Source organism: Vollenhovia emeryi, unplaced genomic scaffold (genome assembly GCF_000949405.1).
Source record: "Vollenhovia emeryi isolate VEMERY1.0 unplaced genomic scaffold, V.emery_V1.0 DF939133.1, whole genome shotgun sequence".
NCBI lineage: Eukaryota > Metazoa > Arthropoda > Insecta > Hymenoptera > Formicidae > Vollenhovia > Vollenhovia emeryi.
The window spans coordinates 2,704,486-2,720,707 of record NW_011967233.1 but is presented as its reverse complement, the minus strand read 5'-3'; the positions used below and the strand labels follow the sequence as shown (position 1 = coordinate 2,720,707).

Genomic DNA, 16,222 nt, shown 5'->3' with positions numbered 1-16,222 from the left:
CACGTAATCGCGCCGCTCGCACCTCTCGTCGTCGGTTCGCCAAGTTGGGCGCGCGGCGGAGTCTTTAGCGGAAACAAAGGGGAGATTAGCGCGCGCGCGCGGATTACATCGAACACGGATTTTGCGGGAGGGTAACTCGCGCGAGATATTACGGTTGGATCACGGCTTCGTCTTAACGGCGCCGCCGCCGAGTCAAAGTTCCGGCTAATATAATTTTCATCGGTGGAAGGAAGCTTTCGCGCGATGCCGTAACGCGGGGACGGGACGGGACGGCACGGGGCGGGCCGAGACGGGAAGGGGTTGAACGCCAAAGTCCCGTATTGTCCGCGACGTCGGCGTTGAACCGTATCTGAAACGCGATATAGCGAAAAGTCCCCGAATAGCTTAATACCTCGGCGGAGCGGGAGCGAGACTCGACGCGGGTTCCCGTTCCGTGACCCGCGAATAAAAAGGAGGAAATGTTACACAGGGTGTCCCAGATTTTCAGGCCGGTGCGGCGCGGCGCGGCGCGGCGGCGGAGATTTTTAGGCAAACTTTTGGAACCAATATTTTTCCACCGGAAAAATCCAATTGGCGCATTTGCTCCCCCGGACGGGGAGGGGGTATTGAACTGGATTTTTACATTTTTAAAAATCCTGATGAGCGAAACGGTGAATATTTATAATGCGCGTTCGACGGAAAAAAAGAAAGGGGAGAAAATTACGATGCGCCGTCGGGAGGGGGTTACATCTCCGACGTGCTGAAAATGCATCGAAGGGTTAAACGAATTGGCACTGCGCTGAGCTCGATTAAATTATCGTTGAATTTATATTCGTTCCATCGCGGAGCCCTCGTTCGCTCGCTTACGACGTAATAAATGCGAGAGTAGTGACAATAGTCCCCGCCCTCGCCTCCCCCTTTCGTCCTTACAATATAATAAGCGTGAAAGTGGTGATAACAGTTTCTGCCCCGCTCACGGAGAATAAAAAGGCTTCGTAAGCCTGAACCGGAAGCGCGGACACCGGCCCCCGTATAAAATGTCGAGAAATACGATATGTTATCGGGTCTCGATCCACCCATTACTCAATTATCCCATTATTATCGTGTCCGCTGTAAATTATTAGCTTCTTCAACATTGTAATTTATGATCCTTTCACGTGAAAATATTATACATGTAAAAGGCTACACCGCCGATTAAGGGTTGAAGGGTCTATCTTGAAAGATTATCCCTCAAGGGGTGGCATAAAGGCACGCTGTACGGCCTGCTCGATTTAACCCTCGTAAAGATCACCCCCGCGACGCGCGCGCATAATATTTACAGATTCGGACATTGTACACTTGCGGGAGGCGGGAAACGGTATAATTTCGAGTATCGCGCCCAATTTTCCGCGCTACGGAAAAATAGATTAGTTTGATGGCGATCGTCGTAAATGAATAACTTTTGCGTCCCTACGGCCCGCGTTTGTTCTCGAGATTTGTGTAATTCGAATTTCACGCGCATTTCGAAATAAATTTTTCACGTAAAAATTTACCTCGAAATTCATCGCCCGGCATTTCATCGGAATTAAACCGGTTCCGAACCTCGAACGTTTTCACGACCGGCGCGATTCGTGTAAAGTAGAAACCTCCATCGCGCTTGGAAGAACGGAGCTCCCTTCGTTGCACTCTGCACGCATCCCTCGCGTGCAATTACGTCCCCAATGGATCATAATCCAGCTCGTCGTATAATTCAGTGCCAGAATTCAGATTCGCGTACGCGAATTAAGTCTTGTTAATTAATCGCAAATCTTCGCAGCCGTACATCGATTGGGATTATTCAATTAGCAGGATTAGTACTTGACGAGGAAGAAATCGTACAACCGCATTCGACGTCGAGACCGGAAGGGTCCGGCGAAAAATTTTCCATCCCCTAATGCGATCTTTAATTATCGGTCGCGAGGGTGTGTGTGCGCTCGCGCGCGTGATTCTCGATTTGAAATTTGCGCAATTCTCAAAATAAACGCAAAACTTTACGCTTCACTATCTACCGCACGAAGATTGCATCTGCACCTAACAGTCACAATGCTCTCTCGTATGTATACTAAACATCAACTATTTTAAGGCCATTTTATGGGGGGAGTCGCGCGGAATCGTACAGCATCAGCGAAAACCACCCTTCGTTTCTTTCGCCTCCCCCCCCACTCCCCCCTCGCCCGACTGAAATTCGATACGATCGCGATCCCGTTTCACATCTCGTCATCGGAGATTGATACCGGGTGTAACTTCAGCGAGTTCAATTCTCTCGATATCGCGGATACGGAAAAATAAACCTTACGGCTATCGCAGCGTTGTTTCTGTGAAAAAAAAAACACACACATACACACACAGAGGTATCACTTTCGCGTGCAGCCAGTAGCGATATTTGATCTTGCGAAAATTGCAACGGTCTCGCGATCCCTGATCAGCACGAAACTATAAAAAAAGCGACCGCTCGCTTTTTCATTTTGTTGCAACAACTTCTTTCTTGCATGACAGTTAATAATAGGAGACGAAACGATCCCAGACTCATTCTTCCTCGCGCGACTCGCGGAAATTTCGCGATAATCTTCAATCGCGCACACACCGTTTCGCTCGATCGAAAGCTGACTTTTCCGTGTGGACGCAGGTAATCCTCGTAAAAATGTGAATTCATATATTCCTGGTAATCTCAACTTGTTAAATGACTATTTAAAAAAAAAGAAGAGAAATTACTACGCGCTGTAGGATATTAAATTACCGCGGTACGGAATCTGAAGCGCATTTTATCGCGCGACGTTGTCTCATCGCGCGCGTGCAACGCTCGATCAATCCTTGTGCGCGATCTTAACGAATAAATGACGAAGAGCAAAACTACCGTAATCTTATTGTCGTCTCGTACGTCCTGCGACATTTCCGCGCGCAACACAATCGCCGTCCTCCCGCGGTTAACGCGTGCCGCTTAAATTGCCGCGTAAATTATCACGCGCGAAGAATCGGAGTCTTGAACGAACGATCACGGCGGGAAAGAGCGACTCCACGGTTTTCCCGTACCCCACATTTTTCTCTCTTTCCGTCCGTGCCGCTCGCGGTCGGTGCCGGTAAATTTCGCTCGCTCGCTCGCTCGCGACGTTAAACGTCACACTCTGTAAATCTAACCGGTTGACCGAAATCTACTTGCACGGGGTAATTATTTGGTGGTATCGTTTATTTGATCATACAAAAGACGCTCGACCTCCTTTCTCGCCCTCTCCGGCTACCCTAAACGCAAAAGGAAACGCAATTCGATAGACCGAACACATTTTCGTCCCGGTAAAACGGAAAAAGATACACATAAATTAACAATAAAGGATAAAAAAATAAAAATTATAATCGACAATAATATATATTTTTTATATAATAGTGCAATCAATACGTTATGTATATATATATGTATATATATATCTGTACGTATATATATATAATATATATAGAATGGTCAAGTTAATATTTACACTATACGTACTTCTACTGATTTTTGCGGATCCGTGTGTTTGCACAACAATCTTCGTATGCTCTTAATCTACCTAGCTTCTCTACCGCACCGGTATGGGGCTATGGCAACTAACGTAATAATGGCAAGTACTTGCTTGACGGAAAAGTCGAGACAGCCGATACTTGACGGTGGTGCAAGTACAGACTTTGCGTGGGATGCGATCGAGGGAGACCGACGGGATCGAGGCCGATTTTATCTCACTTTGCGCAACACCGATAAATATACCGCGCGCGCTGCTCTTGCATCCTCGAAATTAAATAACTCGTGCCCGACGTATTTTCTCTTTGCGTTATTTCGACGAAGACACTTTTAAATTATTCGGGCTAGCCACACTCTGTACACGGCGAGACGCCGATTATCCGGATATAAAAAAAATGGGGACGCAGAGGGAGGGACCTACATAGCGCATCCGTTATCGATTATCCGCGCGAAATTTTCGCACGAGGAAAAACACAAACAACGTATAATATCAAAAACAAAAAGCAATCATGATATAAATGCAAAAAATATTCATATAAATTTCCGCATAAATATTTTATATAAAAATAGAGCGTTTCAATGGAATTATAAGAGCGAAAAAATTTCTCCTTGTATTTTTTTTCCCCTACAGATATCGATCGACCGGAAGAATCGGCGTTCAGGATAATCGGCGTCCGAACAACTGACGTTCTACCGTACAGCATTTCGAGACTTTATGCGAAACGCGCTTATTGCTCGCGAACTAAGCCGATTAGCTCGATAATCCGGCACGCACAAACAACGTAATTGCCACGTTGTTCCGCAAGCTCGTTTCGCTTCGTTTCACGTCTAGAACTCGGGCTCTTGGCAGATACGAATTTTTCTCCCCATTTCACTTTGCCCTTCTTCACCCAATTTTTTTTCCCTTTTCTGTCGCGAGACGCCCGCGCTCCTCTCGCTCTCAAGATTTCGCATAACATATCGTGAAACCACAATCGTCACTTTGGTGGAAACGTGCGATAAAGCTCTATCTAGCGTCAGCGGATCTTACACGCGGAACTGTGAAAATGACAAACACAACTGGGAGGGCGGGGGGTGGAGGATGGGGTTTTGCTATTGCTGTGATCTCGAGTCTTATCTCTAATACATTCAACAACTAGAAACAGAGAAACACTGGAATCGTGCCGCAGCCGAATATGAAAGTCTCGACCCACTCTGTGTGTGTGTGTGTGTGTGTGTTTTGTACGTGGAAGTTCTTTGTGCAAACCTATTTTTACCTATCTCTCGCGTCTAGTGCGTGTGTTGTGTGTGTGTTCCTCCTTTCTCCCTTTCCTCGCTTTTTCCCTTTTTTTTTGGAGTTTTAGGTCACGAGGGTGTAAGCCGTAAAACGCGTACGCTCGAGCAGGCGGAGTGTGGAAGCAGTCGGGAAGTTATTATACGAGTCCACGAATCGCTCGCCGCTTGGTTACTGCCTCTCATCCTACAACGTACATACATATATACACGGCTGCTGCGCAAAAACAATGTGTTCGAAACATTACTCAACATACATACTTGGGGGAAGTGCGCGGAGAAAAAGAACTCGCCGGCACGGCCGAATTTGTCACTGTCGCCGGTGAGTTTCGTTAGTTGTTATACTATCAGCGGCAAAAAGACTCCCGACTGAGGAAGAGACGCTGATGCCGCTCACTAGAAACGGCTCTCTGCGATTCTAATTACAGAATCGCGAAACGGTTCTCGAGGCACTTTCGCTGCGTTAACAGCACCTTTGCAGCCCGATATTTCTCGAGTTTCACGCGGAAGATCCGCGTCGCGGATCGTCCTGCTGCAGTGACAAACGAATCGCAACGTTCTCGCCGACGGGGAAAATTTTGTACGACATTCAACAAGCGATTATTATTTCAATGTCGGGAGATATAAGAGACAAAGTCTCGTTGAATCGCTGAACGGATAACGGCAGTGACATTTTCCGCGGTGACGGGGAGTTGCTCCTTCTCTCGCACGTGCACGTGAGGGGGTAGAAATCGCAGAAAAATGCTCCCCTCGCGTATTCAGGAGAGGAGGGAAAAACGGCTCCGCACGGACGATGATAAATTTATATCTCCGAGGGCTTCGTTTCATTCTACCTCGGAAGAGAGATAAAGAATGCGTGCGCACGCGATTCTCTTTTCGGCTCGACTGCTTCGATCGAAAATATAAAAAAAAAAACAAAGAATGTATTTACAAAATACATACGTCTTTGCAACACAGTCATGTATACACAATAAAATAATTCGGTCCAAGAGTAAACGCAGAACATCCAGTGTTCAAACTCAATCAATAATTTATAAATTTCGATAAATAATTCGAAACATAATTTGATAAGTAACCTCTATGATCACACGTCCAATTTAGAGAGCGGCGTAAACTCTGATCGATAATTCCGACAGGAGAGAAAGAGAGAGAGAGAGAGAGAGAGAGAGAAAAAAAAATCGAAAACCATTTGTAAGCGCGTGCCCGGCAAAGTAATTGCAATATAATTCGATCGCATATACTGTCTTCCGTTGCATCGCCGCTATTCTTCTGCAGTTTCTCCGCTTCGAACGTCGGACAGAAAAAGATCCACGAACTTTCGTCAAATGAACAATTATTAAACAAAACAACATACCATACGTTATATCACTCAAGAACCCAAAAGATTCGATATACACATCTCATCTTTTCCCATCCTTTAAGTTTAATGCAACACGCTGCGAAAAATGCCTTTCACTTAATATCTTCTATTCCATTCAGTACTATTTGTAGATATATACATATCATATATGTTACGTATCAGAGATATAGGTATATAAATACATATACATATATGTATGTACATATATACATCCCCATATCTCTGACACAAAATCTGCGAAAGATAAATTTAATCTCAAGGTAACTGAATGTGTATATGAATAAAATATTTCTGATATAAATATGTATACTTATATACATACATATATATCAGATATTTCCCATTCAAAATTCTTTTGTTCGACTGTTGTAGCACTAAGCTATACAGCGCTTCTGTATGTATATTGGTGTGTATACGTATGTATATATACACATTTAAATGTATATATTTATATATTATCCTCCTGAGTCGGTAAGCTGAAAGGCAATTTTCATGCGCCTCCTTGCCGTACACGACATACAAAAGATACCACAGAATATACACATAGAATAACGAATTACGTAGTTAAATTCCGAACAAAATTCACAATAACGATGTCTCACGACAGTCCGCTCCTCTCTACTTATCTATATATGTATACCATTTGCGTAAATAAAGGTGATTTCGGTCTAAAATTATATCGCTAATAGGCGCTTCCTTTCCTCGCACGGGAGCGCGCGCGCCGCTCCCGGAAAAATTACATTGTTACAATAAGGTAATTAGACTTCTTTTACTCACTAACGTAATAATTAAAAAAATCTGATTACTCTGAAAAATTCGAGATTACTTTTTAAAAACTGTTCCTCGGACAGTACATCTTTTATTTCGAACGCTCAACTCTGCCTCCGTTTTCGTTTCTTTCCATTTTGTTTTTTTTTTCACTGGTATACACCGTCGTACGTTCCCGCGTATACGCACTCTTTTTTTCTTGTTCACTCTTCCCTTCCTGGTTTCAATTTTATTCAATTAGTTTTCAATATTTATCCTGTTCTTTTCATGCACTTCGCCCGTGTAGGCGGCAACTTAGGACCATCACATAATTCACCATCGCGATTGATGGAATCGGTTACGCGTTAATTACAAGGTACGTTTACGTCGAAAAATTAGAAGCACGTTTACTTTTATTTTGATTATTCCACCTGTGTGAGTTTTGTATATCACATATTTTAGACATTTGTTTTCCGGTGTGTCTTGCAGATCTTTGTCGCGTTGGTTTGCCGGCCTCTTCGTTCGTTTCCCCCTCGTTTTTCCTCCTTGAGATTTGTACCGCGTAGATTCGACAAGTCGACGAAGTTGCGCCTGATGATACGTAAATGATCGTGACGTTCCGTGACCCCGTTGGTTTACAGTTCTTTACTTTCCCTTTTCCTTCTTTTTTCTTTGTAAATTCGATTTCCAGTTTTGCAATTCCGAGTGCGACACTCACACTGCTTTGCGTTCCTTTTATACACTGATACGATCAAGTCCCCTTTTATTAGAGTCGAGTGCAAATTTTATCTATACGTTTCACGTTCTTTCATTGCGGATTGATACTTCTGTTCAAAAGTAGATAATATGATTATATTAATCGCTCTCGGCGTTACTACTGCTTCGCGTTTGATATACACAATTTACATTCCGGATACATTGTTTCACACTGTGCGAACTTACATTTCGTCTTATCTATGTTATCGCGGCTCCCGTTTAGAGTTTTAAGCAGTTTATTAGAGCGTATTACGAGGCGTCGAGTGTCATTTATGGCGTATACACACGTTTCTCTTCTTCTCCCCTTCGTTTTTACAGCACTGCACTCTTGTTATTATGAAGATTTTTAAGGATTGTAGAACCTCAATAAAAAGGTCACGTGAAAAGTTCGATTTACGATTAGCCTAGCGTTTTCCCTCGTTTACACATTTAAATTAATTTGATATACCTAATATGATACTGTATGTTTTACACATATGAGGGCTTTCTTTGTTACTTTATTACTATCGCCTTCTCGGCGATGCGATTGCCGAGTTCTTTATTAGCCTTGATTGTAGAAAGAAGCAATCGTCTCTTTCAAAAATCTTTAACAAGAACCAATCGAAGATAACACTTGCGATAAAACTAATACAAATGCACTCGCACCTGCATAATCATCTTGTAATTTTAATAGACTCAGAAAAAAGATAACCAATCCAATTACATATTCAAAACATTTATACATTAAGGAATAAGTTATTTCATTATAAAAGAAAAACTTATCTGCGCGTAATGTAACGTAATAATTGTCCGTCATGAAAATGGAATATATCCTTGTAAAAGGGAAGAGGAAGAAAATTAAAGCAAATAATAGAAGTAAAGATGGCAATTTCGATAAGAAAACTAAGTGACAATAATATTACATTATCGTTAAAGTAATATTATTGACGCACAGCGATTTACACGACTCATATTCTCGTAATATATTATATATTAACAATAAAAACAAATTTATCATAATAAATAGAATTTCTTTAAAGAATAACAAACACGACATAATGACGAGTGTGTGAAGAGAAGATTATAATAAAGAACTCGGCAATGGATTTACTGCGCGTGCTCGCAATATTACTGGACTTACGGCTCTAAACATTGTTTGATTGTTTAAATTATTTTAGGTTAGTTCCTAGTTGACCATAAGTGTATGCGATTCCATAGGCGCCGCACTATCGTACAACGTGTCCGTGTCTTGCGTAGGTTCGCCCTGCAGCTGACACTGATTGCTCAACGTTCCGGCGCCGCAGTCGCAAAAGAATCTAAAAGCATTAAAGCAGACGATTACATTACGCTTATTCCATCTAGGGCGCGCCTAAAAATAACGCACGAAATTAGACGCGCGAGCTCACCGATCGTGTCTGATGAACTCGACGTCGTGGCCAGCGTGACAAGTTTTTATACAATTGACGCATATCGCATTGCGATCCGTCGTGTTGCACGTTTGACAACGGTAAAAGTCGTGCATGGGGAAGGATGTGTACGATGAGATCTTGTATAGACATTGGCCGTTCCCAACTGCCTTCTCCACCGCGTCTTGGTTATTAAATATTTTATTGCCTAAAAAGAAAAGGAAAAGGAGTGCGCGTGCGATAATCTCTCGTTAGAAGCGCCGGGTGCCGGCCACCGGAAGCGAGTATTTACCTCTAGTCGTCGGTTGCACCCCGCTCGCCAGACACAGACCGCCGAATCGATTATTGAATATTTGATTGAATTCCAGGGTGGCCGTGGCGTTGTTAGTTATTTCGACGCCAGCTGCCAAGCCGTCGAAAATCCGGTTCCTCCTCAGGATCGGCTGCGATTGCGTCGATATAAGCACGCCCGCTTGTGCATTGCGAAGTATGTCGTTCTCCTCCAAAATACCTGTATCGAGACGCGATCACCATTACAATTTTTCCGTGAGATTATTGCGTACCCTTTATAACGATCGCAATATTAAAAAAATTATTAAATGGAATCATAAATTTTTCAGATCGATTCACTCGCAATGTATTTCAATATGCGCTTTTTCAGCCGGCATAAATTTGCGTAAAAGCGGACAAAATACGCTATCCGCGAGAGAAAAGAATAAACTATTTAAAAGAATGTTGTATGTAATATTTATATTGTTGTGGAACACGACTGACAAGTCATTGCCAAAATTTGGCTAAAAAGAGACCGCTTTACCTTTGCCCCCGTTAAATATACAGATTCCGCCATCCCGTCCGTCGTATATCTTGTTCCTTTTAAGAGTCGGATTGCTGTCGGTCTTAATCCAGACGCCAGCCATCGCATTGTCAAAAATCTCATTTTGTTCGAGTAAGCCTAAGCCACTATTATACACTAGAACGCCACCGTTTTGTCCTCCCCATATTTTATTACCGCGTATTACCGGATTACTGCCAGTCCTGAAACACGCGTTCGGTCGGTGGTTTTTCTTACATACACATGAAAGCTTCCAGGCCTGTTCGGAAGTAATAATTACCTTATTTGTACTCCTGAATACAAGTGATTAAAAATATCATTGTCCTCCAATTTCCCGTGGCCGTTGTCGTAAAAATATACGCCGACCTGCTTGCCACTGTGAATTCGATTTCGCCTCAAAACGGGCGTCGAGCCCGTCGTGATCCACACGCCCGCCAAAGTATTGGCGTACACCTCGTTCTCCTCGATCAAGCCCTGGCCCTTTTCGTGCACGTAAATCCCGCCGTGCTGACCGTGGTGTATCTTGTTATGCCGGACGATCGGATCCGAATTTGTTCTGATTTGTATACCAGCTAATGCGTTGCCGTAGATGTTGTTATGCTCGATCAAACCTCTACCCTCGCCGAATATATACACTCCACCTTGATGGCCATTATATATTTCGTTCCGACGTATAGTCGGATTAGAGTTCGACGTGATCCATACACCAGCAAAATTGTTGGAATGAATCTTGTTGTCGATGAATTGTCCCAGGCCGTTCTCGTGTACGTAGATACCGCCAGTCTGGCCGTGATGGATCTCGCAGTGAACAACGGTAGGATTAGCGCCGGCTTTCACCTCGAAACCCGCTATCCGATTGTCGTGAATGTCGTTAGCCTCGAAGTAACCGAGCCCGTTGTCGAACGTGAATATTCCGACATCGCGACCGTGATGGATATGATTCCGCCGCATGATGGGATTCGCGTAATTCTTCACCCAGATGCCAGCCAGGGCGTTCCGCGAGATCTCGTTGTCCTCGTACGTGCCCTGGGCATAGTCGGTCACGTACAGTCCGACGTTCTCGCAATCCGATATGTCGCAATTCTTCACTAACGGATTGGCACCCACTCCGGACACGCAGACCGCCGCACCAACTACAAGTTCAAAATATTTATATTGTGTAAAATACGACATTTGAAAATAACTCGCTTCATCCTTTCCAATGTATGCAACGTACGTTCAACATTTTGTAATTTTGGCTGCGGTCAAGCTGTCGCTTCGAATGTTACGAAGCATTCGTCTTCTCTTTTCTTTTGAGTAAAAACAGAAAGAGAGACGAAACGCTTCGAAGCGTTTGCAGCGGCAGCTTGACCGCAGCCTTTGTTACAAAGTCATAGAGATTTATTTAAGTTTTCGGCGACAATTCCAAGTCTTGAGTTGTAAATTTTGGTCCGAGCATTTTCATTAAACGCCAATTCAATCCGTGAAAACCTCGAGCGCGCACTTACCAACGCTCGTGCTTCTGATGATGCAGTGATCGACGGTGGGACTGCAATTCTCGCCAACCTCCAGACAATAGTGCTTATGATGTGGCACCGTACTCGTCACGTCGGGCGTGAACTTCAAGGTGAGATGTCCAGCGTAAGCACGCTTCGCACCTTCCACAAACATTACCGTCGACTCGCTCTCCCGTTCCAGAATCACGGATTCTGCGACATTTCCCGGAGCGGCACCGATCAGCGCAACATCGCTATCGATCACGAGAAACTCTCCTCTATACGTGCCGGCGTGTAAAAAGACCAAGTGCTGCGTCGAAGTGTTCTCCCCGCTCGTCTGCGAATTGCTATTGCAACAACCCTGCCCGCTCGCGGCCGTAGCCCCGCTGCTCGCCGAGGCGTTGTTGGTCTTGAACTCATCGACGTAATCCAGCGCGCCCTGGACCGTGTTGAAATACAGCAGATTACGGCCCTTGAACTTCAATTCCTGAAAGCCGGGCCGCACGTGCGAGCCTCGGTATAGCTGCCTGAAGCTCTCCTTCCACGGATTCTGGTACTCGGACTCGTCCGGCGAAACAAACTCGAATTTACACGGCGCTGGATTGAACAGCGGCAAATCGTACTCGTAGACCTGCTGGTACAGCGACTTCCACAGCTCCGTGTCGTTCGCGATCACTTGAAAGCGCTTACAGACCTGCGACACTCGACAAAGGTCTTGCTCCATAAGGTAATTGAATATCGTGAGCAGCACCTCGTCCGGTAGCTCGTACTGGAGGTAATGCGCCGCCGTGTTCGTGTTTATACCTGTCGCGAGAAGTCAAAGTTAGTGGGGCCTAGCCAACTCGGAGTTGCTCCAAATTTACACGTCAAGAAACGAGCAATGACGTTAAACAGGATTTTTACGTATACATAAGGGGATCCTCGAGTGCCTTGCACTTTTCTTGCACCTAGAGCTCTATCAATTGAAACACTTGTGTAATACACAAATGTTGTCACGAAGTGACGGTTCTAGGTGCAACAGGTACAAGGCACTCCAGGAATACACGTGAATCCTTTGTCTCTCGACACGTGGGGCGGCTCCTAGCTTCCTGTCGAACGTTAGCAGTCGCCTCTCGGGACGTACCATCCGTGGACAGTGAACATGTTCGTCTCGGCCGTTTCCTCGCCGGCAGGGACGACGAGCCGAAGGTAGCGGCGATGCCGCCCGAGGGCGGCAGGGCGGAACTCGTGCCGGGCGCTGGGTCTGGATGCGGTGGGCTCTTGCGCCTCAGGTCGTACGGCGACGAGTGCGACTGGGGCGACGGCGAGGGAGCAGCGATTCCGGATACACTAGGGGACGAGCCTCGTGCGCCACTTCCTCCGCCTCCACCGCCAACTACTACTGGAACGAGAGGATTGATCGTCGGACACGGCAGATCGCATGGCTCGGCTGAGAACACAAAAATCGTCATCGTTAGAAGAAAGGAGGGCGAGAGGCAGAAGGGTCGAGGGCTTCTCCCGTGAACCTCGGCGCGCGATGAGGTCTCGCGGGAGATTCGCCGAAGAGAAGAGAATCGGTTTTCGAAAAGGAAGAGTTTTCTCGGACCGCGCATTTCTAGAGATTCAATTCGCGGGATAGAAGAGGCATGGAAAAAGCTCTCTCTCTCTCTCTCTCCGATACCCTTTGCGCGAACGCGAATAAGCTTGTGTAACGTTATACTTGTATTATCATTAATACAGTTGTACATGACATTGTAAACAAAAGGCATTTGCGGCTGCGTGTGCAAACATTCGCTATGTAATTTATAGTAAGCCGGGGATCATTAGAGAAATTTGCATGGTGACACAAGGTGGCCTTGTTTTACAAATGCAGCGGCATAAATTGTCAAGTGTATAGTGTCGCGGGCCCGCATGGAGAATTAAATAAAGAGCAACGCTGCGATCACGTGCATCTCGATATAATTGTTGACATTATGCGAGTCCAATTACACGTCGCGACGCGCGACGACCGACGTCGCCAGCGACGAGGAAAGAAAATCCCCGGCAAAGTCGTCGGTTCGATTTCCGTCAAAGTGTACCCGCGAAGTCGAGCGCGCGTAGAATTCCCGGGCGTTCCCGCAAAATGTCCAGGCGCGTACCTTTCCCCGATAACGCGATTAAGCGCGAACCGGTTCGTCTGTTTCAAAGTAACCGAGCGCAAAGTCGGCGAGGAAGCTCCGGCGGAAGGCCCGGCCTCCTCTCCGATCGGCGCCGAATCGTTATCGCGCCGACGAGCGGATCGTCGCCGTCGTCCGCGGCCCATTCCGGCGCCTCGACGTTTCACTTTCTAGGCTGCCCGACGACACACACACACACGGCGGACGCACGCGGCGCACAGTGGTAGGGCGCTGCTGCCCGTAGGGATCCGCGAGACGCGCCGATTTCGGGGATCTCCTGCCTCCCCCCCCCGGTCCGGGGATACGTCTCGATCACGTTTCCGGGTCACGCCGAGTCCTCTCGCGAAAGTGGAGCACCGGTAACTCATCACTCAAAAGAACGCGCGCCGGTGCCATGCCGGGACGGTCCTCTCCCACCTTCGCTTCCGTTTCTCGCCCGCCGCGAAAAAGGTCCCTTTAAACGCCCACGCCTCTCGGCGAACGCGCCCGTGGGCGATTCGGCGATCTCGGGACTCGCGGGCGACCCGTTACCGGTTAGGATTAACACCGAGGTTTCTATCGGGCGACACCGTTTTCGTCTCCCTTATCTAGTTTCACAACGCAACGTACGCGAGCACCCGGACACCTGACTGCCTGCGATACCGAACGCGCGTCATTGCATTCGAGCTTAATTGTAATCGATTCTCTGACGATTCTTTCGCGGGCGATACGTTGTTGCTTTTCACTTCTCCAAGTATTTCAGGTACGAGCGCGCGAATAGTCGGCCTGAACGATAATTAAACCTCTACGGATTTTGCAACGCGCAGCCTCGACGCTCTCAAGAATCAAGTGGAAAGGTCGGGGGACGATAAACGAGAAAATATTACAAATCACGTTCAATACGATTAATTATCGTCTAATTAAAAGAGGCCAACGAGACGTTTTCAACCGCGCAGTCGTTAAACAAAAAAGAAGATAACATAAAGGAAGATTAGGTCGCGACTAATGTAATAAATAAAAGTAAATAGCGCTGAAACTGAGCTGGTCCTAACCGGATAAAGAAAGGAGAGAGAAGATAAAGAAAACCGGATAAAATATAAAAAAAAGTAGCACATAAAAAGCGAAGATTAGCCCCGAGCCTCGAGAATATTTGCTCGCTCGTCCTCCCATTCCGCCTCCGTCTGTTCTCTCCCCTCCTCCTCCTCCTCCCGCTTCTCTCCCGCTCCCTCTATCTCTCTCTCTCGGACCGCCGGAAAATTCGGCACCGATCGACGCGTATCCCGCAAGCTGCGCCGCGTTCCAGCTGAATCGCTGGCGATTGAACGAAACGAGCGAGAGGAGAAAGAGAGAGAAGAGGAAAAAAAAGAGGAACGCGGGGAGGGAGAGGGCGAGCCGCCGGCATTCCGGCGGATTGATCGCGAGGCGGAGAGATCGCGAATCGATACGATCGGCGAACCGCGGAGAGACGTATGGTACCGCTCCTGCACAGAAGCAGACGTTCTCCAACGGAGAGAGAGAGAGAGAGAGGGAGAGCGCGAGAGCGCGCGGGGGGAGGGAGAGGGGGCGCGATATTGCGTTACAATAAGGGTCGCGTTCCCTCGGCGAGTATCGCCGCGTGGGGTCGTTCAACCCTTATTATATTATAGCCCGCGGAGACACACGGCCCTGGCGCGGGTATTATCGCAACGGTGATCCGCTCCGCGAGTACGCGGGCGCTTCGCACGCTCCATCTTCTCGCGCCCTCGCGATTTTCGGAATTCACGGCTCGCGCCGTTCAAGGCCGACGGGGCTTTCGGCGATCCGGACGTCGGTCGTCGTCGTCGTCGTCGTCGCCGTCGCTCGACTCCCATTGTTTACCCATGGGCGACGCGTCGTAGGGGACGCCGCGTTCCGCGGCTCATCCGGAGAGAGAGGAGAAAAGGAAAAAGAAAGTGTCGCAACCTCTCCGGCGGGTCCACGGCCGTGTGGGGCTCCGTACCCGTGGACGCGCAGCCGCCAATCAGGAATTATTCACAAATACAGTGGAGCAATATGGCCGTTAGCGGCTGCCAATCGGAAATTGCCCGCAAATCCGAAAAGCATCGGATCTCTCGCCACGGGGGCCGCGGACGGAGCGGCTGGCTCCGGGGGAGTCGGCCGGTCGGACGGCGTCGCGACGGGCCCTGGCGTCGGGGCTGTCAAAACGCGGCCCCTTTGTCGCCCGCGCAGCTGCGACGCGAGCCCGGAGCGGAGTCGCCCGACTGACAGTCTCGCCACACTCGACGCTCACCTAACCTCAGCTGCGACGCAGCGTACAAGATACTCCCGGAGCAGCTATTATAAACATACGCGCGGCGGCGGCGGCGGCGGCTCGCGAGCGTTTACGACACGGGCCGCCTGTCGCGCCGCGATTACTAGGCGAACGATCGCGCCCGATGCTTCCACCGAAAGAAAAGGAAAGGAAAAAAAAATCAGCCTTTCCTCCCCTTTTCACGCCGGACACGGGCGGCTTTGAGGTCACCTCTTTCATGCACCTTTCCAAATTCTACCGTTCCGCGCGAGAGCCAGGCTCCGGGGGGGAGGGGAGCAGGGGGGGCGGGCAGGAACGGGAAGGGAAATCGGGGAACGAGGAGACCGTGGGAGAGTCGCGGAGAGAAACGGGCGGACGGGCAGAGAGCGAGGGCGAGCAGGAAACGCGGCGCGTGCGGACGCGTACACGTAGGCCCGGGGAGGGGAGGGGGGGAACAAAGGCGCGACGGAGATGGCGGAGTCCGGGAATGGGGAGACCGTGTCGCGCGCCCCGCGTACGAGGTGT

At 47.7% G+C, this 16,222-nt stretch overlaps 1 protein-coding gene across 1 annotated transcript in view; it reads right to left on the bottom strand.

The window, feature by feature from the left end:
* Window positions 1–4,392: 4,392 nt before the first annotated feature.
* LOC105567952 (F-box only protein 11) overlaps window positions 4,393–16,222 on the bottom strand; it is a 12,954-nt gene continuing 1,124 nt past the window's right edge. Inside the window, exons 2-8 of the mRNA XM_012023245.1 lie at window positions 12,438–12,743; window positions 11,327–12,118; window positions 10,120–10,972; window positions 9,822–10,042; window positions 9,300–9,518; window positions 9,008–9,215; window positions 4,393–8,917 (exon numbers count right to left, since the gene is read on the bottom strand). Of these exons, the coding sequence (XP_011878635.1) occupies window positions 8,788–8,917; window positions 9,008–9,215; window positions 9,300–9,518; window positions 9,822–10,042; window positions 10,120–10,972; window positions 11,327–12,118; window positions 12,438–12,743 (2,729 nt within the window). The 3' untranslated portion in view covers window positions 4,393–8,787. The remainder of the gene's footprint in view (window positions 8,918–9,007; window positions 9,216–9,299; window positions 9,519–9,821; window positions 10,043–10,119; window positions 10,973–11,326; window positions 12,119–12,437; window positions 12,744–16,222) is intronic.